Source organism: Dipodomys ordii, unplaced genomic scaffold (genome assembly GCF_000151885.1).
Source record: "Dipodomys ordii isolate 6190 unplaced genomic scaffold, Dord_2.0 Scaffold56, whole genome shotgun sequence".
NCBI classification, from domain to species: Eukaryota; Metazoa; Chordata; class Mammalia; order Rodentia; family Heteromyidae; genus Dipodomys; species Dipodomys ordii.
Window position 1 is genome coordinate 9,626,756 of NW_012267272.1, and position 20,590 is coordinate 9,647,345.

At 39.3% G+C, this 20,590-nt stretch overlaps 2 protein-coding genes across 2 annotated transcripts; both read left to right on the forward strand.

Annotated features, from left to right (window-relative positions):
• Window positions 1-4,439: 4,439 nt before the first annotated feature.
• Window positions 4,440-5,369, forward strand: LOC105989501 (olfactory receptor 2A2). The gene has a single exon (XM_013021590.1). The coding sequence runs from the start codon at window positions 4,440-4,442 to the stop codon at window positions 5,367-5,369; it is 930 nt and encodes a 309-aa protein (XP_012877044.1).
• Window positions 5,370-10,302: 4,933 nt separating this feature from the next.
• On the forward strand, window positions 10,303-15,120 carry LOC105989502 (olfactory receptor 13-like). The gene is given in 3 exon segments (XM_013021591.1): window positions 10,303-10,404; window positions 14,199-14,947; window positions 14,949-15,120. Coding segments are annotated over 3 exon segments (1,023 nt in total).
• The last annotated feature ends 5,470 nt before the right edge of the window (window positions 15,121-20,590 follow it).

The window sequence follows — 20,590 nt, forward strand, 5'->3', positions numbered from 1 at the left end:
TCCGACAGACCCTTTGAAAGATGCTCAGCAATTCTCATAGGTTCCTTAGGTCACATTTAATAAGTTGTTCACGGTGTGTTTAAACTTTAGTCTTCATGTCTGAAAGATGGAAATAATGCGTAGATTCAAATAATATAGTATAAACAAAGCACCTGGCTCGTTTTCTCTAAGCAGGGATGATTCTGATGGCTGCTATTGCCTCTCCTTGCTCATTTCATGTCCCAGTGCCAGTCGACACACCTGGATGGGAGACCTATGTCGGTACTGGGTGGCCAGACCCCTCAGCCATCTCAGAGCCACAGCCTCTCCCACAGCTACCTCGCAGGAGACGGCAGAGTGGCATGAAGTCCCAGAACCATAGGAACCTTCAGAGTACTGCTACTGTGCTTTGTGATCTGTTTCAGTTTATTACCCCAGGGATACCTGGAAGTTTGTGCAGAAGTAATCTGATGTCAACAATGGCCTGACATTACCCCATATTTTTTCCCCAAAGGGTAATTGTTGCTCTTCTCCAGAGGGGGCCGGGGGAGGGGGATTCAGAACATCCTTGTACCCTCAGGGAGAAGATAAATAGCTGTGATATCTTACAATACTCCTGGGAAATTGAACTCTCAGTAGAAACTCTGCAATAAATATTTTTTTTCTCTCTCTGATTGTAAAATAAAAGCTAGGATCCTGGAGTTCTTTGAAGACATTTCATCAATTCCAGTGAGTCCTCCCATTTCACGGATTTCATCCAGGGCACGTGAGAGTTCTGTATTTATTTTGGAGGTACATTTCTCACCTCATTTACATTTTTCTTTCTAAGTTCAAATATTTTCTTTGGGAAAAAAAAACAATCTCATGCTTATATCTTATTTTGTTGCACAGACACATTGGAGCTGAAAAGTCGTTTTCTGCAAGGATAGTATGGCATTCAAACTCAAAAACTGACATTTCTATGTGTTTTCCCCTCCTGACTCTGAGTGTACTTCTTTGGTAGTTAGGAAGCAGTCACTACACCAGGTCATATCAGGAAACTTAAGCTTGGGTGGACCCAGAGCCCCAGGACTCCTCAGCATTACTCTTCTCCACCTAGTGGTTGTGGTCAGAAATGACATGAGGGGATTGGGTGGGAGGAGTTAGAGGGGGAAGAATACCCAAATACCTGGCATCTGTGAATGAAGATAGTGAAATGAAACCTATGGAAAGTCGTTGTGTGAGAGAGGATAGTAGGAGAGGGAAAAGTTATCTAAGCAAAAGGGACAATCTAATTAAAATATTATGTATGCATATGGAAACCTCCTTTGAACAATTGAAATGCCATGAAAATTAAATGTACAACAGTCCTGGGCAGGGTCCTGGAACTCGTGTGAAGGAGAAGGCAAACTGAATATATGAACAAGGCTGAATATGATCCAGGGTCTATGTACATTTCTGAAAATGCACCAATGAAGTTTGCTGAAATTGGTTTGGAAAGGACACAGGAGAGTTTAGGGAGAATGAGGGAAGAGGTGAACCTGATCAAGGTATGTTTTATGGCTACATGAAAGCCCCAGGTAAAACATGTTGATGATAATAAGAAATGTGGTTAACAAATTGAAAAGAAGAACTAGCGTAATTATCTCAATGAGAAGAGATTTGAGAATTAGAAGCACATCTAGGCATTGTCTTTGAATAGGCTCTAAAAATACCAAGCTAATGAAAAAATTTTTCATATTACCTAGGCTAATTAAAGACATTGATGGCCCAGAAAACCTTTATCACAAGGAAAATCCTAACACCATTCACAATAGACCTTTACCTTGCTGAATCAGCGTAAAAGGTAAGGTGGTCATGTAATTATTTCTGTTTTGGGAACTATCCCAATGTCTCACCCTTTTTAATATATTTTTTTCCAGTCACAAAGTCAGGAGAGAATGAATTAGCAGCCAGATCTGCTACAGAGTAGGAAAAAGGAATCAAGCCCAAAGCTGGAGAAATATTTTGAGTTGTAGTACTGTCTGGGTGAAAAATTGCTCAGATTGGTTATGGAAATACGCTGCTATGTTTTTATCCTATTGGCAATGCAAAATTTTAAACATTCTTGTGATTTTTTTCTCTATTCAAATGTGATAGTTGCTCAGGGATTTTAATCTATTCTCATTTTAATGTTGTTTAGTTTTAATGACAAAATGGAAATGAGGAGGAGGATAACAGGGTTTATTAATCCAGACACAAAAACAAAGTAAAAAGTTAAGAAATAAATATTCCTACTGGGTAGTGATAAACTGACTTGCCTTCAATAATAATATCATGCATTTTACTCAGAAATTAAATGTAACTCATTTAATTTAATATTAAGTGATATTAAAAGTTAATATTACTTACTTTGTCCAATAATGTCTAACTAAAATGTATAATACTGATGTTATAATTTTGCCCTTGGTACACTGTGAAAATGCTCTGTAACTGTAGCAAAAATAATTTATGTGCGCTTATCTAGAAAACTCCCCAAATGCAGAGCATTTAGCAAAAGTAGTCTGTGATTTCATCTCTGCTTTGAGGAGACAGTATTCTCAAAGAAACACTCTCTCATAACTTACCCCTCTCCATGGATTTAGAGTCCTGTGAGTGTAAAATGCTAAGTCTTGTGTCTTCATTACACACTTGGAATCTTCATACTTAGAGATCCAAAGCATTGGTTCAAAGCAGGTAGGAGATACCATTTAAGTTTTCTATAGCCCATGTGGAAAAACTTTCAGAAATGTTTTAGCTTAAAACAATAGGAGTATATTTCTTGACAGCTGTGGAGTCCTCTGGAAGTCTGGAGTGAGGAGTTCATGCTTCAGGCCTCTCAGAACATGTCTCTCTCCTCTGTCTGCTGGTGATCTTCACATTCTGATTTCTATGATGGCTCCTCAGGCTCTGTGTACCTTCTATAGCTCAGTTCTTCCTTCTGTCTTCATGTCAAGAGGACACTTTGCATTGGAATTTAGGCCCATTCGTGACACTGAAGATTATCTCAAGATAATTGCATCTGAAAAGACCCTTTATCTAAGTAAGGCAACATTCATAGATGAGGAGATTCCGATGGTAAAGTCATCATTTGATTCACTATAGGTAACAATACATTTAAATATGGCTATTTAATTACTGATATAATAAAATCCATGTTGATATGTCTATTTAAAGTAATTCATTGAAAACATTGTTTTTAATAGGAGACTTTTTAAAAGTAGAAAGAATGTGTTGATCAATTGTTAGGAATATATTATATATGCACCACTAATCTTCAACTGAAAAAATTATCCATCACTTCATTAATGAATAGATTTGGGGTGTCTGTTTTATCTAAAATCTAGACTATTTTTTATAAGAGACATAAAGAAGTATAAGGTATGATAGTATTTGTTATCTGATGAGGGGCAGCCCCTGCCTATAAATAATTGACTTCTCTACTAACTAACTGACATCTAGCATCAATGCCGCCTCATCTTTGATCTTATCCTGAGGATTCCCTGGGTCTCCATGACGATATAAAACTTCTTTTCAGGGCTCTATTGACCAAGCATATGCATGTAACAGGTACCCAAAGACACTACTTTTATGAGTCCCTCTGATTTACTAGAGAAGACTCTGCCTATCCAATAGTCTATACAATGGAGGCTAGAGAGCCTCAAGTAAAATGCAACCTTTCTCTTTATAGGAACTGCTTGTACACAGGCAAGAAAACCCACCCATTGAAGAGATCTTCAACTCTACTACAAACCTCTGACAGGCCCAGGCATGAGGCCAGAGGATACGCACACTGTGATATAACTCCGGAATTTTTGAAAGATACATATATTTTCCAAGTCAATACAGGCTTGCTTGAGCCCAGGCCCAGAGTTCAAGCCCTATGACTGACCCCCCCCCCAAAAAAAATGTCAAGGTGTGAAAAGGCTCAAATAAGGTGGAGCAAACTTTTCCAGATGCAAGAGACTAAGTGCAAATGATATGTGACAGATTGGGTCAGATCCTTTTGGGGTGGAGATGAGAAAATTGGACATTAGAAATATGTAAACATTAAGCATACTGACCTAGTATGGATAGGTAAGTGGATATTTTTTAATTGGTGAAAAATTAAAAATGTATAGGTAAATGGGGGTACATAGCTACCCTGTAATTTCCAATGGTTCAAAAATTAAGTATGTACAGTAAGGAGAAAGTATAAGATGAACAAGAAAAAAATCTAAACTTACTTGAATATAGGTAAATGTTTATTTTTTCCCCCATAGTTGTTGACTGTTTTCTATATATCTAGATGTATTTCAAGATAAAGTGTTGAAAAGGGATTGATAGAACTGGGAAGCTGTCTGAAAGAAGAAGCAAATCGCCTTTCTCTGAGCGTACTTTGAGAAGAATAAATCCAGTTTCTTTGGTCCTCTAGCTCGGATGATTCTGTCATGCCTTCTTCATTGACAGACGGCCACTGAGGGATGGGAGGCAACCACTCGCGGGTCACAGAGTTTATCCTGGTGGGACTGCAGCTCAGTACAGAGATGGAGGTGCTCCTCTTCTGGATCTTCTCCTTGCTGTATATCTTCAGCCTTCTGGCAAATGGCGTCATCCTGGGGCTCATCTGTCTGGACCCCAGACTGCACACCCCCATGTACTTCTTCCTCTCCCACCTGGCTGTCCTCGACGTGTCCTATGCTTCCAATAATGTCCCCAAGATGCTGGGAAACCTTATCAACCACAAAAGAACCATCTCTTTCATTCCGTGCGCAGTGCAGTCATTCTTGTATTTGGCTTTTGCTGCTACGGAGTGCCTGATTTTGGCAGCCATGTCCTACGACAGGTTTGTGGCCATTTGCCATCCCCTCCATTACACTGTTATCATGAGCTGGAGGCTGTGCACCGGGCTGGCTGTCGCTTCCTGGGCATGTGGGTTTATCCTCTCGGTGGCACATTCATTTCTTCTCCTGAGGCTACCTTTCTGTGGGCCCCACGACGTGAATCACCTCTTCTGTGAAATCTTGGCAGTCCTCAAACTGGCCTGCGCTGACACCCAGGTCAACCAAGTGGTCCTGTTTGCTGCCTCTGTTTTCGTTTTAGTCGGTCCCCTTTGTTTAATGCTTGTTTCCTACACACGCATCCTCTGGGCCATTTTAAAGATGAAGTCGAAGGAAGGCCGCACGAAGGCCTTCTCCACCTGTTCCTCCCACCTGTGTGTGGTTGGGCTTTTCTTTGGGATAGCCATGCTGGTTTATATGGTCCCAGAGTCGAGCCAACGAGAGGAGCAGGAGAAAATGCTGTCACTGTTTCACAGTCTCTTTAATCCAATGCTCAACCCCCTCATCTACAGCCTGAGGAATGCCCAGGTGAAGGAAGCCTTCCACAGAGCCTTGCAGAAGAAGCCCAAGTAGGCAGCAGGTAGAACAGAGGAACAAACAGGACTGTTCTCTTCAGACATGGCTTGCTGAAGCAAAAGCCTGGGAATGGTCCCCCATTAGAAGCTTGGTATAAGAACAGTAATTGCTCAAATCCTAGCTGTGGGAAATAGAGGAGGAATATACATGATAATTTTCACTAGCTTCTGTCGACTCTCTCCACTGAACCCAGCTTCCAGATTAAATTCCAGTAATGAGAGTCACTCCTATTCAGAGAGTGGGAGAGGGTGGAATTGGCTTCACCTGCTTGTTTGCACCTATTTCTTCGCATTTTTGTTTCAAGTTAAAGGAAAACTAATTAAGCCTTTAAAAGCCATTTAAAGAAAAGCTTGCTAAGGCCAAAGCAAATAGAATATATGGAATATATAAATTCATATGTCTATAAATAAATGTGGAAATAACAACACAATAAAATAAACAAAGCCAAGGTTTTTTTTCCTTAGGCAGGATCATCAAAATTGAACATTTTTAGCTAAAGTCTAAGTTCTGAAGATACTAAGAGTTGTAAAGGAACATTCATACTCATCCATCTGATGTATAAGAAAAGAATTTTAAAAAAAAGAAAAGAATTGGAAGGGAATGCTGAGAATTCTAATTGTGTGTTAACAATGAGAAACTTAGACAAAGAACAAATTGCTAGAAAGACACAATCTACCAAATCTCTCATAAGTAAACAATCGAAACAGATTTATAATAGTCAATAAATTTACAACTTATAAAATACACTATGAACCACAGTTTTATAGTGGTAAAAATTTTAGTTTATTAAAAGTAAATTTTTTAAAGAAAAAGTAGCACTATTACTTTGCAACAATTTCTTTAAAGAAACAATTATAACAGAATACCTCTCGGCTCATTCTAGAAGGTATCACTGATATCAAATACACCATTGGAAATAAACACTATAGACCAACATCCTTACACATGTAAATCCAACAATCCTTGACAAATATCAGAATCGAAATCCAACCAGCAAAGGAAGAATCAACCACTATGACCAAACCAGATTTATTCTAAAAGTAAAGGATAGTTTTGACACTTAGAATGCAAGTCAGACTATTGAAGGAGAATAAAAGAGCATAATTTGGGCTGGGAATGTGTCTTAATGGTAGAGTGCTTGCCTTGCATTCATGAAGCCCTGGGTTTGATTTCTCAGTACCACTTAAGTAGAAAAACCAGAAGTGGTGCTGTGGCTCAAGTAGTAGAGCGCTAGCTTTGAGTTAAAGAGCTCAGGGACAACACCCAGGCCCAGAGTTCAAGCCCTATGACTAACAAAAAAAGAGAAAAAAAAAGAAAAAACAACTCAGGGACAGTGTCCAGGCCCTCAGTTCAGTCTCCAGGAATGACAAAAAGAAAAAAAAAAAAGGACCATAACTTTTCATCCCAGATAATGAAAGATTTTGACATTTCCAATACCTTTTCATGATAACTACTCACCTCCGTCCACACATACATTCAACGAATTGGAAACAGTTAAATGTTTCAATGGAAAGCACTGGTAAGAAAATCTCAGGTAAAACTATACTTGGTTATTAAAGACTGGATGCTTTTTCCCACATGATAAAGAAACAGACCAGCCTCTGGTAGCTTACTGCTCAGGAAGCTAAGATCCAGAGGATCTCAGATTGAAGCCTGCCTGGACAGAATCATTTGCCAGTCTCTGTCTTCAACCAGCAAAAAGCAGAGCTTGAGGCATGGTTGCAGTGGCAGAGCACCAAACAAGCAAGCAAGCTGAGGGAGCAGGAAACTTTGCATTCAAGCCCTAATACCACCAAAACCAATACTAAACAACAACAACAATACTAAATAACAACAACAATTATAAACAACAGCAATACTAAATAACATTACTAAATAAACAACAAGACAAACAAAACAACAATACTAAATAAACAACAAAACAAATAACAGCAATACTAAATAACAACAATACTAAATAACAAGAAAACAAAAAATAACAATACTAAATAACAATACTAACAATACTAAATGAACAACAAAACAAAAAACAACAACAAAACAAATATGTTTAAATCAAATCCTCTCTTGCCTTTTCTATGTCACATTGTAGTGGAATTTCAGGAGCAATAAAGAAGAAGAAAAATAATCCAGTTCAGAAAACAGTCAATAAAATTGTGCTATAAAACATCATGCTCCTATATAGAGATTTTATATTATTACATTATCATTATATTGTTATATTAGCCAATTATATATCATATTATTGTCATTATTATAATAGCTATATTTGTTATATCATATTAATTATATTATATCATATTAATTATATTTAATATTGTGTTTTTTAGTAAAATCTGCAAAAATCAGAATGAATTAATTCAGCAACTTTGCAGACTAAATGTCAATACACACACAAAAAAGCAGTTCTGCCAAGTACTAAGCTAAGCTGAAAATAATTGTTTTCTTGTTTATGAGTGGACAAAACTAGCATGCTTGGCAGATCAGACAGGAAATAACAGGAGCTTGGCAAAGCACAGAGGAAAGAAAAGATGCCTAGAAGAGACCAGGAGGGAGAGCTGGGTAATGATGTACATCATCCATCCCAAACCCAGTAGCTCAGTGAAGAGAGCTGCTTTCATGCCCTTTTGTTAGGCTAAGTTTCCTTTAGCAGGAAGTCAAAAGTTGGACTTTATTTATTTAAATTAAGAATGTCTATGCATGCTACCATCTGAGAGATGATGCGTCTATTCAGAATGTATTTCAGCAAAGCTCAGCATACTGTCTTTATGAGGAACACTTATAGGCTGCTGATGAACCTAGCCTGCTAGGTAGACTTCCCAAGTACCACACCGCATGCTTCAGTTAATATGCCTGTATACACATGAATGTGACCCTGTACATGCTTACATATAGATTTATAAATGATATCTAACTTCCACACATAAGAGAGAACATGTGCCCTTTGCCTCTTTTGGTCCAAGTTACTTAACATAATTTTTCCAGGTCCATCCATTTCTTTGCAAATGATGCGACATCATTCTCCCAATTGGATAAGTTAAATCCATTGTGTATCTATTTTCTGGATCCACTCATTCATTGAAGGGCAACCGGCTGTTGCCATATTTTGGCTATAACATGTGCAGTAGAGTATTCCCATGGTATAACTCCTTTGAACACTAATTTATAATCTAACAAAAGGAATACCAGAAGCTGATACTTGAGGGGTGTGTGAAGAGGTGGAGGGGAGGAGGGCAAATGACCAAAGAGTGGAAGGAGGGGGAATGAAGTGAAACTATTCAGTGTGTATATGTGAAAATGGAACTAGAAGAATGGAAGGGTGAGGTTGGGAGAGACGAGAGAGAATGATGAAAAGGATGACACCAATCCAGATGTGCTGTGTTCATAAACTAACACGTTGAATTGTAACCATGTAACCACTTTGCCCAACTATGTAAAAGGACTAAATTATAACAAAAAGACTCAGACAATTCAGTAAGTGGGGGGGGGGCGGGGAGGAGATAGAGACTCGGACTGAAAATCATAAAATGTAATACTATTAATGTTGGTAGAAGTTTAAATTTGTACCATTTCGTTGGAAGCCACTTGTCAATATTAGCTAAAAATCACATATGTACTTATTCTATGATTTCATCATGCCATACTTGATGTATATCATGGTAAATGTGTGTAAAAAGAATGTACACTGGAGCTGGGAAAGTGGCTCAGTGGTAGAGTGCTTGCCTTGCATGCCTGAGGCCCTGGGTTCGATTCCTCAGCACCACATAAGCAAAAAGAAAAAAAAGCCGGAAGTGGCGTTGTGGCTCAAGTGGTAGAGTGCTAGTCTTGAGCTGAATTGCTGAGGGACAGCGCCCAGGCCCAGAGTTCAGGCCCCACGACCGGACCCCCCAAAAAAAAAAAAGAATGTACACTAAGCCCCATTTACAGCAGACAAACTTGGAAATGACACAAATGCCCATGGACAATAGAATAAATAAATGGTGTGATATTTTTATTGACTATTAACTAGCATTTAAAAATAGAAACTACTGCTACAAACAGGTGAATCTTGGTCTGGAATATGGCTCAGGTGTAATTGCTTATCAAGTATTTAGAAATGGATGGATGGAAGGATCTCAGAAGACACTACATTTGCACAAAGTAGACACAACATAGCAAATTAATCTCTATTATTTTAATTTTGCATTTGCTCTCATTTGTAACACGAAGAGGTTTTGCTGTGGTATTTCCATCCATCCACATAGTGCATTGTAAACAGATTCACTCCCTCTACCATATTCTGTTCCTCTTCTTCCTTCTCCCAAAATAGCTTTTGGTAGGTTTCATTATGCTGAATGTATGTGTATATTGATTTGTATGGAGGATTTTTTATACTCTGTACTCATCAGTATCCCTCCTATGTCTCTCTCACTTTCTACTGATTGAGCCCTTCGTAGATAGAAGGACCCTTTTCCATTTCTTCCCCATTACCATCACCATCATCATTTTAGGTTTAGACTTTCAAAATGAGCAAGAACTTTTGAATTTGGCTTATCTCACTCAACATGATAATCTCCAGTTCCATTCATTTCCCAGAAGATGACATAGATACATTTTTCTTTAATGCTGACTAATATTGTGCATAAATGTGTGTCCAGTCATTGATTGTTGAACATATTAGTTGATTCCATAGTTTGCCTATTGTGAAGAGAGCTCCAACAGTCACAGATCTGTAGCTATTTACCTTAGATACTGATATTGTCTTCATATAGCCCAGGATGGTATGTCAGGGTCATCGGTAGTTTCGTTTTTAGTTTTCCATTTTTATTTCTTGGGCAATTGGAATTCTATCCAGAAAATAATTACTAGGCATATATCTTCCAGAGTTTTTCCTATATTTTTGTACTGGTTTCAAAGTTTCAGGTCTCACGTTAAGATCTTTGGTGCAAGGATGATTGAGCTGGATATATTGGTACATATTTTGATCAATTATTTGGAACTTGAAGGTGATCACAGCTGGGTTTTTAACTTACTCACTATTTGTAAAGAGAAGGTAGCCTGAGGTGAGCGTGAGCACGGACTCCTGAAAATTGTCAAATGGATTCTGGGCCTGGACCCTGTTCTGGGTTAGCGGAAGGAAGCATGAACCAGATACATGGCAGGAATACAAAGAAAGAAGGATCTGTGTAGCCCATATTATTGCCAACCAGATATTACTGCAGAAGAGATTTTATACAACACAATACAGGATGTTAAGCCAGTCTCGTTGCTAAGCCAATCCAGTCATTGCATAGTGGGCAACCAATACAGTATCCATGGCAACAGAAATGAAAGATTTTCAAGAGCCCAGTGACATTGGCTGCTTGTCCATAAGGCTGCTTGGCTCTGTTGCTCTGCGCTGCAGAGTGTCTGTCCTCTCATTAGCAGAAACCAAGCTGCATCATTAATATCTTTCTCCAAGGAAAGCAATAATTCCACTGGTGGCATGATGATGGTCACCAATCCATTTCGCTCGCTCTGAGTAAAGCGATGATTTATTATGATTACAAATATATATATATATAGATAGATAGATAGATAGATGTATAGATGTATAGATTCAATGTATGGATTTGCATTTTCTAGCTGCATTACATTGGCCATTTTAATGGCCCTATACAGAGGCTATCAAAACATCTTGTTTATGGTTGGTTTCTGGCTTCACATCACACCAGCTTCAACAGAAATGACAGAACATTGCCAAGAGATTCATTGTTCCCAAAATGTACTTCTCAGAAATCATTTACCTATGACTTGAGGGCTTAAGGAGCTGTTTGTTGACCACACTTTGCAAAAGGAGAGTGCTGTTCTTTACGTACACCGTATAATAACAGTGTAAGCCTTCTCTGAAAGAACACATAGATTCATTACCATTCCTAAGAGTTGAGAGAACAGGTGCAGGCCCTTTGCATCTACAGGGTTCTGTCTTTCCCCTGAGAGCCAAGTAATACATGATCAAAGAAGGCAAGTACTTAACAGTAAGGCTCACACAGTCCTTGGCCTTCATGCATTCTTTTCCTACTCAGATAGATGCCCCCAAAGCTTCCACCTCCCAAACAAGAGGGCCCAAGCATCTGCAGATCTGTGCTCAAGATGGAAGGAAGGTCCATTTAAAGTGATCTAATGGCTTAGGCCTTAATATTCAAGTTTGTTCCATTACTGACTTTGGAGTACTTAGGAAAATAGACTATACTGAAAGAACTATGGCTGAAGGCATTTGTGTCTAGATTTTATTTCACTGTCAAACAATAACCAAATATAATTCTTCCTACCTCCCAAGTGCTTCCTAAATGTTTGAGAAGGGAAAAAAATTACTAAGGCTGGGAATGTGGCTTAGTGGTAGAGTGCTTGCCCTGCATGCATAAAGCCCTGGGTTCGAGTCCTCAGTACCACATACACAGAAAAAGCCAGAAATGGCTCTGTGGCTAGCTTTGAGCAAAAGAAGCTCAGGGACAGTGCCCAGGCTCTTAGTTCAAGTCCCAGGACTGGTTCATGTCTGTAATTCTAGCTACTCGGGTAGCTGAGATCTGAAGACCATAGTCTGAAGCCAGGCTAGATAGGTAAGTCCATGAGACTCTTATCTCCAATCAACCCCTAGAAAACTGGAAGTGGCTCTGTGGTTCAGCATGGTAGAGCACTAGCCTTGAGTGCCAAAGCTTAGAAACAGTGCTCAGGCCCTGAGTTCAAGTCCCAGGATAAACAAAATTAATTATGAAAGTATAATAAATTTACATATTGAGGTATCTATAAAGGCATGGTAATCCTAGAGTATGAGTTTTTAGATTTATGTCCTTTTAGTCATAAAGGTATTACCTTTTATTGCCTTAACATCTGAACATCTAACTATATGGCTTCCTCAGAAACAGATGCAACTCTCTGTGGGGTAGAAGAAGAATGGGAATTGAGTTCTTCTTGTCTCTATAGAAACCATTCTGGTTGTTTTCTCATGTGTAGCACAAGGCTCTCGTGACATTTGGGGAAGGATAAATTAATAGACTTTCCTTCCAAAAGACAACTTGAATTTGTCATTGGCCATTCTGAGACCAGCAGTAACGTTTCCAGCACCATCAGTGAATTCAGCCATGTGATAGAAATGTTTGTCTTTTCTGCATGAAGGTTCACTGGTATCCATGTGCAACAGTCACCTCTAGATACCCGAGTTTCCTAATTGTAAGTTCTGGCCAAATATCATTTGGTGTCATTGTCACTGCTTGTTTGCTTTACTAGTACATTTTAATATCATGTGAAAGAGCATGTCTTCTCTCTTAATACTCCAGTTCTGCCCATTGGCCATTTGAAATAATAGGATGGTCTAAGTAAAATACATGAATGGTTATCAATAGAAGATTAATCAAATATTATTGTATTCTTATAATCAGCATTTTAATGGTCATTTCTGATTGATGGAATTTTGAAGGTGAAGCGTAAGGTGTGTGTGTGTGTGTGTGTGTGTGTGTGTGTGTGTAAATGATTTCCTGGCACTGGGAGAACATGAATTTTACTTAAAAAATAAGATTGAAAGTGTTGCATAAGTGTAGAAATGATTTTTATTACTCATTTACTTATTTTTCATAATCTCATAATGCCTCAAGAGTCTGAACAATGAGTAGAAGCTCAGAGTATAATCACTGACATCTATACCCTAAGAATACTGGTATTATAAATTTAGAAAATCAATCATATTTGCATGTTATTTTATATTTCATCAATTTGAGTAATGCCACTTATCATTGAAATGATGGAAGAAGATTTTTGATATTTTTTAGCAGCCTTGAACTTTTAATTTTATGACCACTTAAACTGAGGACTATTGTTCATGCTTACTATCTCCCAGACAACTTGAATTTATGTAAAAGGCAGGAATAAATACAAAGCAAGAAGGATACATTATTTTTGTACCAACAGTATAGAGTTAGGAGAATGATTTAGTTCAATGTCTTTAGAGAAGACAAGCTATTGTCAGTCGCCTGCAAGAGACAATGCCTGTATTCTGTACTGTATGTCAGTGATATTCACTCTGTTTTTGTTTGTATGTAGCACATGAAAACACATCTGTTCAGTCATTCAGATACATTCTCTTCTAAATATTCATTGTGACACTTAAAGAGTAAATAAGAAGACTCCAAGATAAAATTGAGTCTTTAGGCTTAAGAAGAGGTTTTGTGAGGCACTGGTTGTTTATGGAGAGGTGGGAAGTGTGGGCAGACACACAGGGGGACGGAGAGAGGACCCAAAATACATTTCTTCAATGCTCCATTAACCTAAGCATACTCTGCCTTTCATGAAACCTTCCAATTCAAATTAAAGTTGATGGAGTTTTGAAACCTTGGTGTATCTGCTAGAGTTCATTGTTTCTGGAAAAGAAGGGGAACTACCTGAATAATATACATGAAGAAAAGCAGGATTCATTTGAAAAAAATCTGATTTAGTTCAATGAATTAAAACAAAATTATGTAGTACACTAAAGGAGATAGTACATTTATTTTAAGATTACTGATTCCATTAAAATATTGAAAACATCATGAAAGAAACATAGATATGTAGCATGTATGTGCATGTAAATATATATATATACATTCCTATATGTACATAAGTATATACACTGTACAAATCGTATATTAAATATATGCACATCATTTCCTTTAGGGTTTTCAAATAACATTTAAATACTCATTAAGCAACACAAGAATTCACCACAACTCTCTCTTATCATTTTACTATCCTAAAAAAAAAGGGGGATCAAAAAAGTGTGCTTAAACACTTCGCCTAGACCACACTAATGAATTAATTCAATTTCCTCTGTCACAGGGATATGGAAATATGACAGTGATTACAGAGTTCATCCTGCTGGGATTTCCAGTGGGCCCAAGGATGCACTTGGTCCTCTTTGGCCTCTTCTCCCTGTTCTACGTTTTCACCCTGCTGGGCAATGGCGTCATCCTGGGGCTCATCTGTCTGGACCCCAGACTGCACACCCCCATGTACTTCTTCCTCTCCCACCTGGCCATCGTGGACATGGCCTACGCCTGCAACACGGTGCCCCAGATGCTGGTGAACCTCCTGCATCCCTCCAAGCCCCTCTCGTTTGCTGGATGCATGATCCAGACCTTTCTCTTCCTGACCTTCGCTATCATAGAGTGTCTCCTGCTGGTGGCCATGTCCTACGACCGCTACGTGGCCATCTGCTGGCCGCTGCGCTACTGCGCGCTCATGAGCCGGAGAGTGTGCACCGGCCTGGCCGCGGCTTCCTGGACCGTCGGCGTCCTCCTCTCCTTGGTTCATTTAGGGTTCCTTCTACCACTACCCTTCTGCAGGTTCCAGAAAATCAACCACTTTTTCTGTGAAATCATGGCTGTCCTCAAACTCGCCTGTGCCGACACCCGCACCAATGAGACCCTGGTCCTGGCCGGGGCGGCGTTCGTGCTGGTGGGGCCGTTCTCCTCCATCGTGGCCTCCTACACCGGCATCCTCGCAGCCATCCTGAGGATCCAGTCCCGGGAAGGCCGCAGGAAGGCCTTCTCCACCTGCTCCTCCCACCTCTGCGTGGTGGGGCTGTTCTATGATCACGTACGTGGGACCCAGGTCCGGCAAACCTCAGCAGCAGAAGAAATACCTCCTGCTGTTCCACAGCCTGTTCAACCCCATGCTCAACCCGCTCATCTACAGTCTCCGGAACTCAGAAGTGAAGACCAGCCTGAAGAGAGTGCTCCGAATGCAGGCCGATTGCTAAGAAGAGCACAGCACCATGACTAACACGGAGCCGGAGCACGAAGACTCCCGTAGAATGTACTCATTCCCCGAGACCTGAGCCGCTGACGGGCTGAGTCGGACGATGAGAGCTGTACTCTGCAAATCTATGTTCCCAAGTATTACTCACAGCCACGATACTCATATAATTTTATTTGATGCTTCTGGATTAATGACCCAGCTCCTGATCTCTTCCAAGTGTTTTGTTCATCCCTGAAGGGGATAAACACTTCTTATCATCCACTATGTTGTAAAGGATTGCATGTCCCATGCCCCTCCTCACAATTTCTATTAGTGGAGCAAGAGCTGTAAAAATTCTCTGGTTAAAAAATATATAATAACCCTAGGTTTTAGCCTCTGCTTTCCAAACTTACTTGAACATGTGATTTTTTTTTTCATACACGTATTTTCTATTTCCTGAACCAAGGATATCTTGATCTTGATTGACTCATTGAGAATGCTTTTAGAAATTCCTTACTAGGGCGAGTGATTTTTCTTCCTTTAAAGGTGAGCTGCTAGAGAGGAGGTGCTTTGAGCACCTTAGCCCAGTTTGGTGCCTGTGAGAATCTATTTGGTTGTAGAACATGAGTGTCTCTGTCTCTGCATTGGTAGCTCACACTTGTAATACTAGGAACTCAGGAGACTGAAATCTGAAGATCATGGTTCAAAGCTAGCTCAGGTAGGAAAGTTTATGAAGGTCTGTGAGATTCTTATTTCTAATTAAACTCCCAAAAAAAGCCAGAAGTGGAGCTGTGGCTCAAATGTGCAAATAAAGCTCAGGAACAATATCCAGTTCCTAAATTTAAGTCCCAGGATTAGCACAAAAACAAGAAAAGAAATAAACTCATTCAATTTTAGCACCTTAGATTAAAAACCAATGTGGAATTTAGGATATCACTGTCTGGTATTACCACAAATCTACTATGTACTGTTTACAAATATTCTCTGTATGTTTTCCTGTTCTTGAATATACATGAAACCAATATGAAATCTTCTGTGTTAGAGCTTTAAAAATAAAAAGAAACCTGAAAAAACACAGATATTATTACTTACACAGGTAAAAATGGTGTCAGCTTCATATGTGGTAAAAGCATAAGTTTTAAATGATGCATTTTCCAAGGTTAAAGTTTGGTACCATAAACATTTATATTTACTTCATCTTCAATTGCTTTTAACTCTCATAACTGATGATCATATGATATTGAATATAGAAATCTGCCACAAATTGAAGGTGTCTTTTATTTTTTATAAATGTTTTTTGAGTTTGCCTCTATGTGTTTTTTTCTCTTATGTGTTAGTTCCCTGACTTCCATATTCTCTGTGGAATTGCTGGAATATAAAATGGGAAAAAATTTTGACTAATGCCTCAAGACGTTCTAATAACAAGGAGCCATTATTTGCTACCCTTCAAAGTGTTTCTTCTTCAGACGTGGAGTCTCAGCACAGGCTGAAATGCACCCCAAATTGGCAACTATGACAGGTTTTACACAAAGTCAAGGCATAACACTAGCAAGGCAGGGATCACAATGTAAGAAACGGCATGACTTATTGATGGATTGATAGGAGATCCTCAAAATAAAACTCTGACATGTTTGTGTCTGGTAAAGTAATGAAGTAAAACTCAAGTGTTTTCAATCTAGATAATGCAGAAAGCTTCCAGTAGGACCTTGCATGCATTCTTAACTTCCCTTCCATGATATACTAAACTCAGATTTTTCTCCTCTTCAAGACAAAGGTGAGAGACTATTTCCATGGGGTACCTGCATCCATGGCTTGGGATCTCGAAGATCATGAGCCCAGGGACTTACTGACATCCCCAGAGACACCAAGCTTGCCTCTGGCCTCTCTAGCAGCTCCCAGCTTGGCGTGTGACTTGAAATCAGAGAGCTCGTCAGGATATAGTCTTGTAACTTCTGCTGCAGCTGGAGGGGTCCATATCACACCAGGGTGTGGACATCAGGGCCTCACTGTCTGGTCCACCCCAAGCATCTGAAGACTGGGATGGCAGCTAAGGATCATGAGATTCAAAGGATGCCATGTGTTTGGGAGCCTTCGTGAGAGCTGCTGTCTCAGAGGTGCGCTCTGTGGCCCTCTGTGCTTCCTAATTGTCTATCCTGCTGGGGATGAGAGCAGACAGGGAGGACAATTGCTTTTGTCCTTTCCTCCCAGCATGCGTGGTGTCTCAAGGTCCTGCACCTCCAGTGAGTCATCTAGAGCTGCCAGCTAGACCCTCAGAGAGTAGAACTCCTTTCCTGAGCAACCTGCTGCCTCTCAGTTGGAAACAGAAGCGAGAATGCTGTAACTCCACACTTACCCGCACTGAACATAGCATTAAAGGTTAACTAGATGCCTCGAATGTATTGATAAGTATGTGTACTTATTAGATTTTCTATAGTCTGCATGTGAGTCTTTGAGACAGGGATGGAAAGATGTCAGCAGAGAGACTAAGGTGTCAGGTAGTCATGTAATAAAGCTGGAGAGAGTTGCAGTCCCCCATAATTCATTCAGATTTATTTTTAGAGGTTTGGAGGTTTCGTGTCTCCCTTTTCATTTATCTTTTGCCAGGAGGTTCCCAAAGCACATTTTCACAATAAAATCTTCATGAGCACAGTGCCATCAATGCCTGGTGTTCTTTAGTGCTCAGGACATAGGAAGCAAAGCATGTGAGTCTGATACATTTTAAACAGATTATTGAATAGGTTGCAATCACAGAAAAGTGATTCTTCATTCTTCCTTGTAGTATCTACTATAACTCAGAATTCAAATACTATCATGTGTATATGAGTGTATATATTTTCTAAGAAATATTGAGACTCATAATGTCCTTAATATCATTCACTGGAGATAATTTTATCCACTGTCTCCTTCCTCCTTCCCATTTCAAAACTTTCTATATTGTATACATGAATCTGAAAATCATATTGTTCTCCATTAGTGCCCACACTAAAATAATCTTAGGAACAAAAAGTTGCTATTTCTTTGGGTGAAGTCATATAAAGCACTTTCTAGACTGTAGTTACCATATAAATAGTTGCATTGACTCAAATGTGATTCATACTCTAGCAATTTAAATTCTTTCTTTTTATGGGACTATTGTCACTTCAAAAGTTCCTCCAGGGCTGGGAAGGTGGCTCAGTGGTAGAGTGCTTGCCTTGCATGCCTGAGGCCCTGGGTTCGATTCCTCAGCACCACATAAGCAGAAAAAAAAGCCGGAAGTGGCGCTGTGGTTCAAGTGGTAGAGTGCTAGCCTTGAGCTGAAGAGCTGAGGGACAGTGCCCAGGCCCAACGACTGGACCCAAAAAAAAAAAAAGTTCCTCCACTGTTTTTAATAATACCCAGTCATTCTCTTACAGAATTGCTCATATGAACTCTGAAATAATCTATGTATTCTGGTTATTATTTATTTAAGTGTGTGTGTGTGTGTGTGTGTGTGTGTGTGTGTGTGTGTGTGCATGTGCTGGTCCTGGGGCTTGAATTAAGGGTCTAGATGCTATTCCTGAGGTTTTGTTTTTGGTTCAAGGTTGGTACTCTACCACTTGAGTCAACAGCTCTACTTTCAGTTACGTTTTAGTAGGTTTATTTGGAGATAAAAGTTTCATAGACTTTTGTGACCAGGCTATGTATATATGTGGGTATAACTATATGTGTGTATATACGTAACTATATAACTGACTATAACTATATCTATGTATATATATATATATATATATACCTATATATATATACACATATAAACATATAATTCCAGCAAGTAGCTCATATTGGGATCTTACCTAGAAAGCCTGACACCCAAATCACCTGTACTTAATCACAATATACAGTAGTATATTTATGTATTATGTCTGTCTTCTCAAATAAAGAAGACTATCCTGTGTTAAGTGAAGGAAGATTTCCTCATAACCGAATGTGTATCACAGCTCTCTACTCTGTGCTCTATAAAGCTGGGTGGATGGATCAGAGTTAGACACATGGAATGCTAGCTTTCCTGAACTGTGACTCCTGTGTGCAGGCACAGGACATACTGGGCTTTAAGAAAAACTCAAAATGTGGAGAAGTTGAGGATGAAGATTGTACTCACTGAGCATGGAGATTTAGTTCAGGTTTGATCCAGAACTAAGACAGAAAGGGATCTACATTTACTGAATAGAACAGCTTAGCTCGAAGTGAACGTTGAAAAGGCAGAAGTGTTCCCAAGACCTGTGGCTCCAAGGACAGAGAGGCTCTCCCTGTTGACCAGCTCCATGAGCAGAACAGTGAAATCGTGTCGGAAGAGACGCTAGTTAGAGTCATTTCTCACCATCGCCTCATCAACAAAGTGGAAATAGAGTAGAGGTTTCGCCACATAGTCTTCAAAAATATCCTTCTACTGAGCAAAAGGCATGAAGATTTCACTTTTTGTGAATTGATTATAATCTTTTAGGTGATTGGTTTTTTTTTATAAATACCACACGAAAGACTGGTAGCATTGAATCAAATTTCAGTATGCCAGACATAAGATGGGCTATCATTCACTGGTCTCTTGTATTTCTAGATATACACAGTTTTCGCAGGTTTCTTCCAGAATGAATATTAATAATTAATCACATCTCATTCACACTGACCACACAGGAGCTGCAGATGTTTTTCAGAAGGTATTATGCCAATAGTGTAGTTCAAGAGGTAGAGTGTTTGCCAAGTATATGTGAAACCCTATGCTCAAATCTATGAAGCACAACTAAAAAGACAGAGAAGATATTGAGTACTTAGTATAAAAAGGATGATGTATATTACTTTCTGCCACAGAGAGAATAGCAATATGAGTCTTCCCAAAGGAGTGTGCCATATTTCTAAACCTTACAGCTGTGGTGCACCGTGCTGGTGGCCATGTGGAGGGTATTATTTTTTCCTCTTTCCTTGAAAGAAGGTCCAATAGTTTGAACTGTAAACCATAATAATGATTAGAATGGTACTCTGTACACCTTTGTAATTGGGTTTGTACTGTGTTTGTAATTGGGTTTGTATTGTGTTTGGAATATGCAGTGGTCACATTATCATCTTCATTGTCAGCCCCAATATCTTGCTATGTTATGCAATGTAGACCAGAACCTCTCCTTTATGGCCTGTTTTCTGAAGGATGTGTAAAAGATACTGTTTTCAACCGAGTAAACCTGACTGGCTAGAGCTGACTAGGTGATAGAAGTTTTGACATTCAGATTTCTAATCAGCCAGCTAAAGAGGGCCATCAGACCACAGGTTACATAGTAATACTCTAAAGGATCATTGTTAAATTTATGGTGCATGGAAAAAAGGGAGAGGAAAGCATAAGGGTCTGTAAGCTGTCTTGTGAGGCCTCAGCCCTGACCTCTAATTTCATGACAGCATGATTTCATGACTTGCTATGCTGTTTTCTGCTTTGTTTTACCTGTTGTCATTGTTTGCTTCTTACTTTGTCTCATGTGGTGGAACTACGAGGA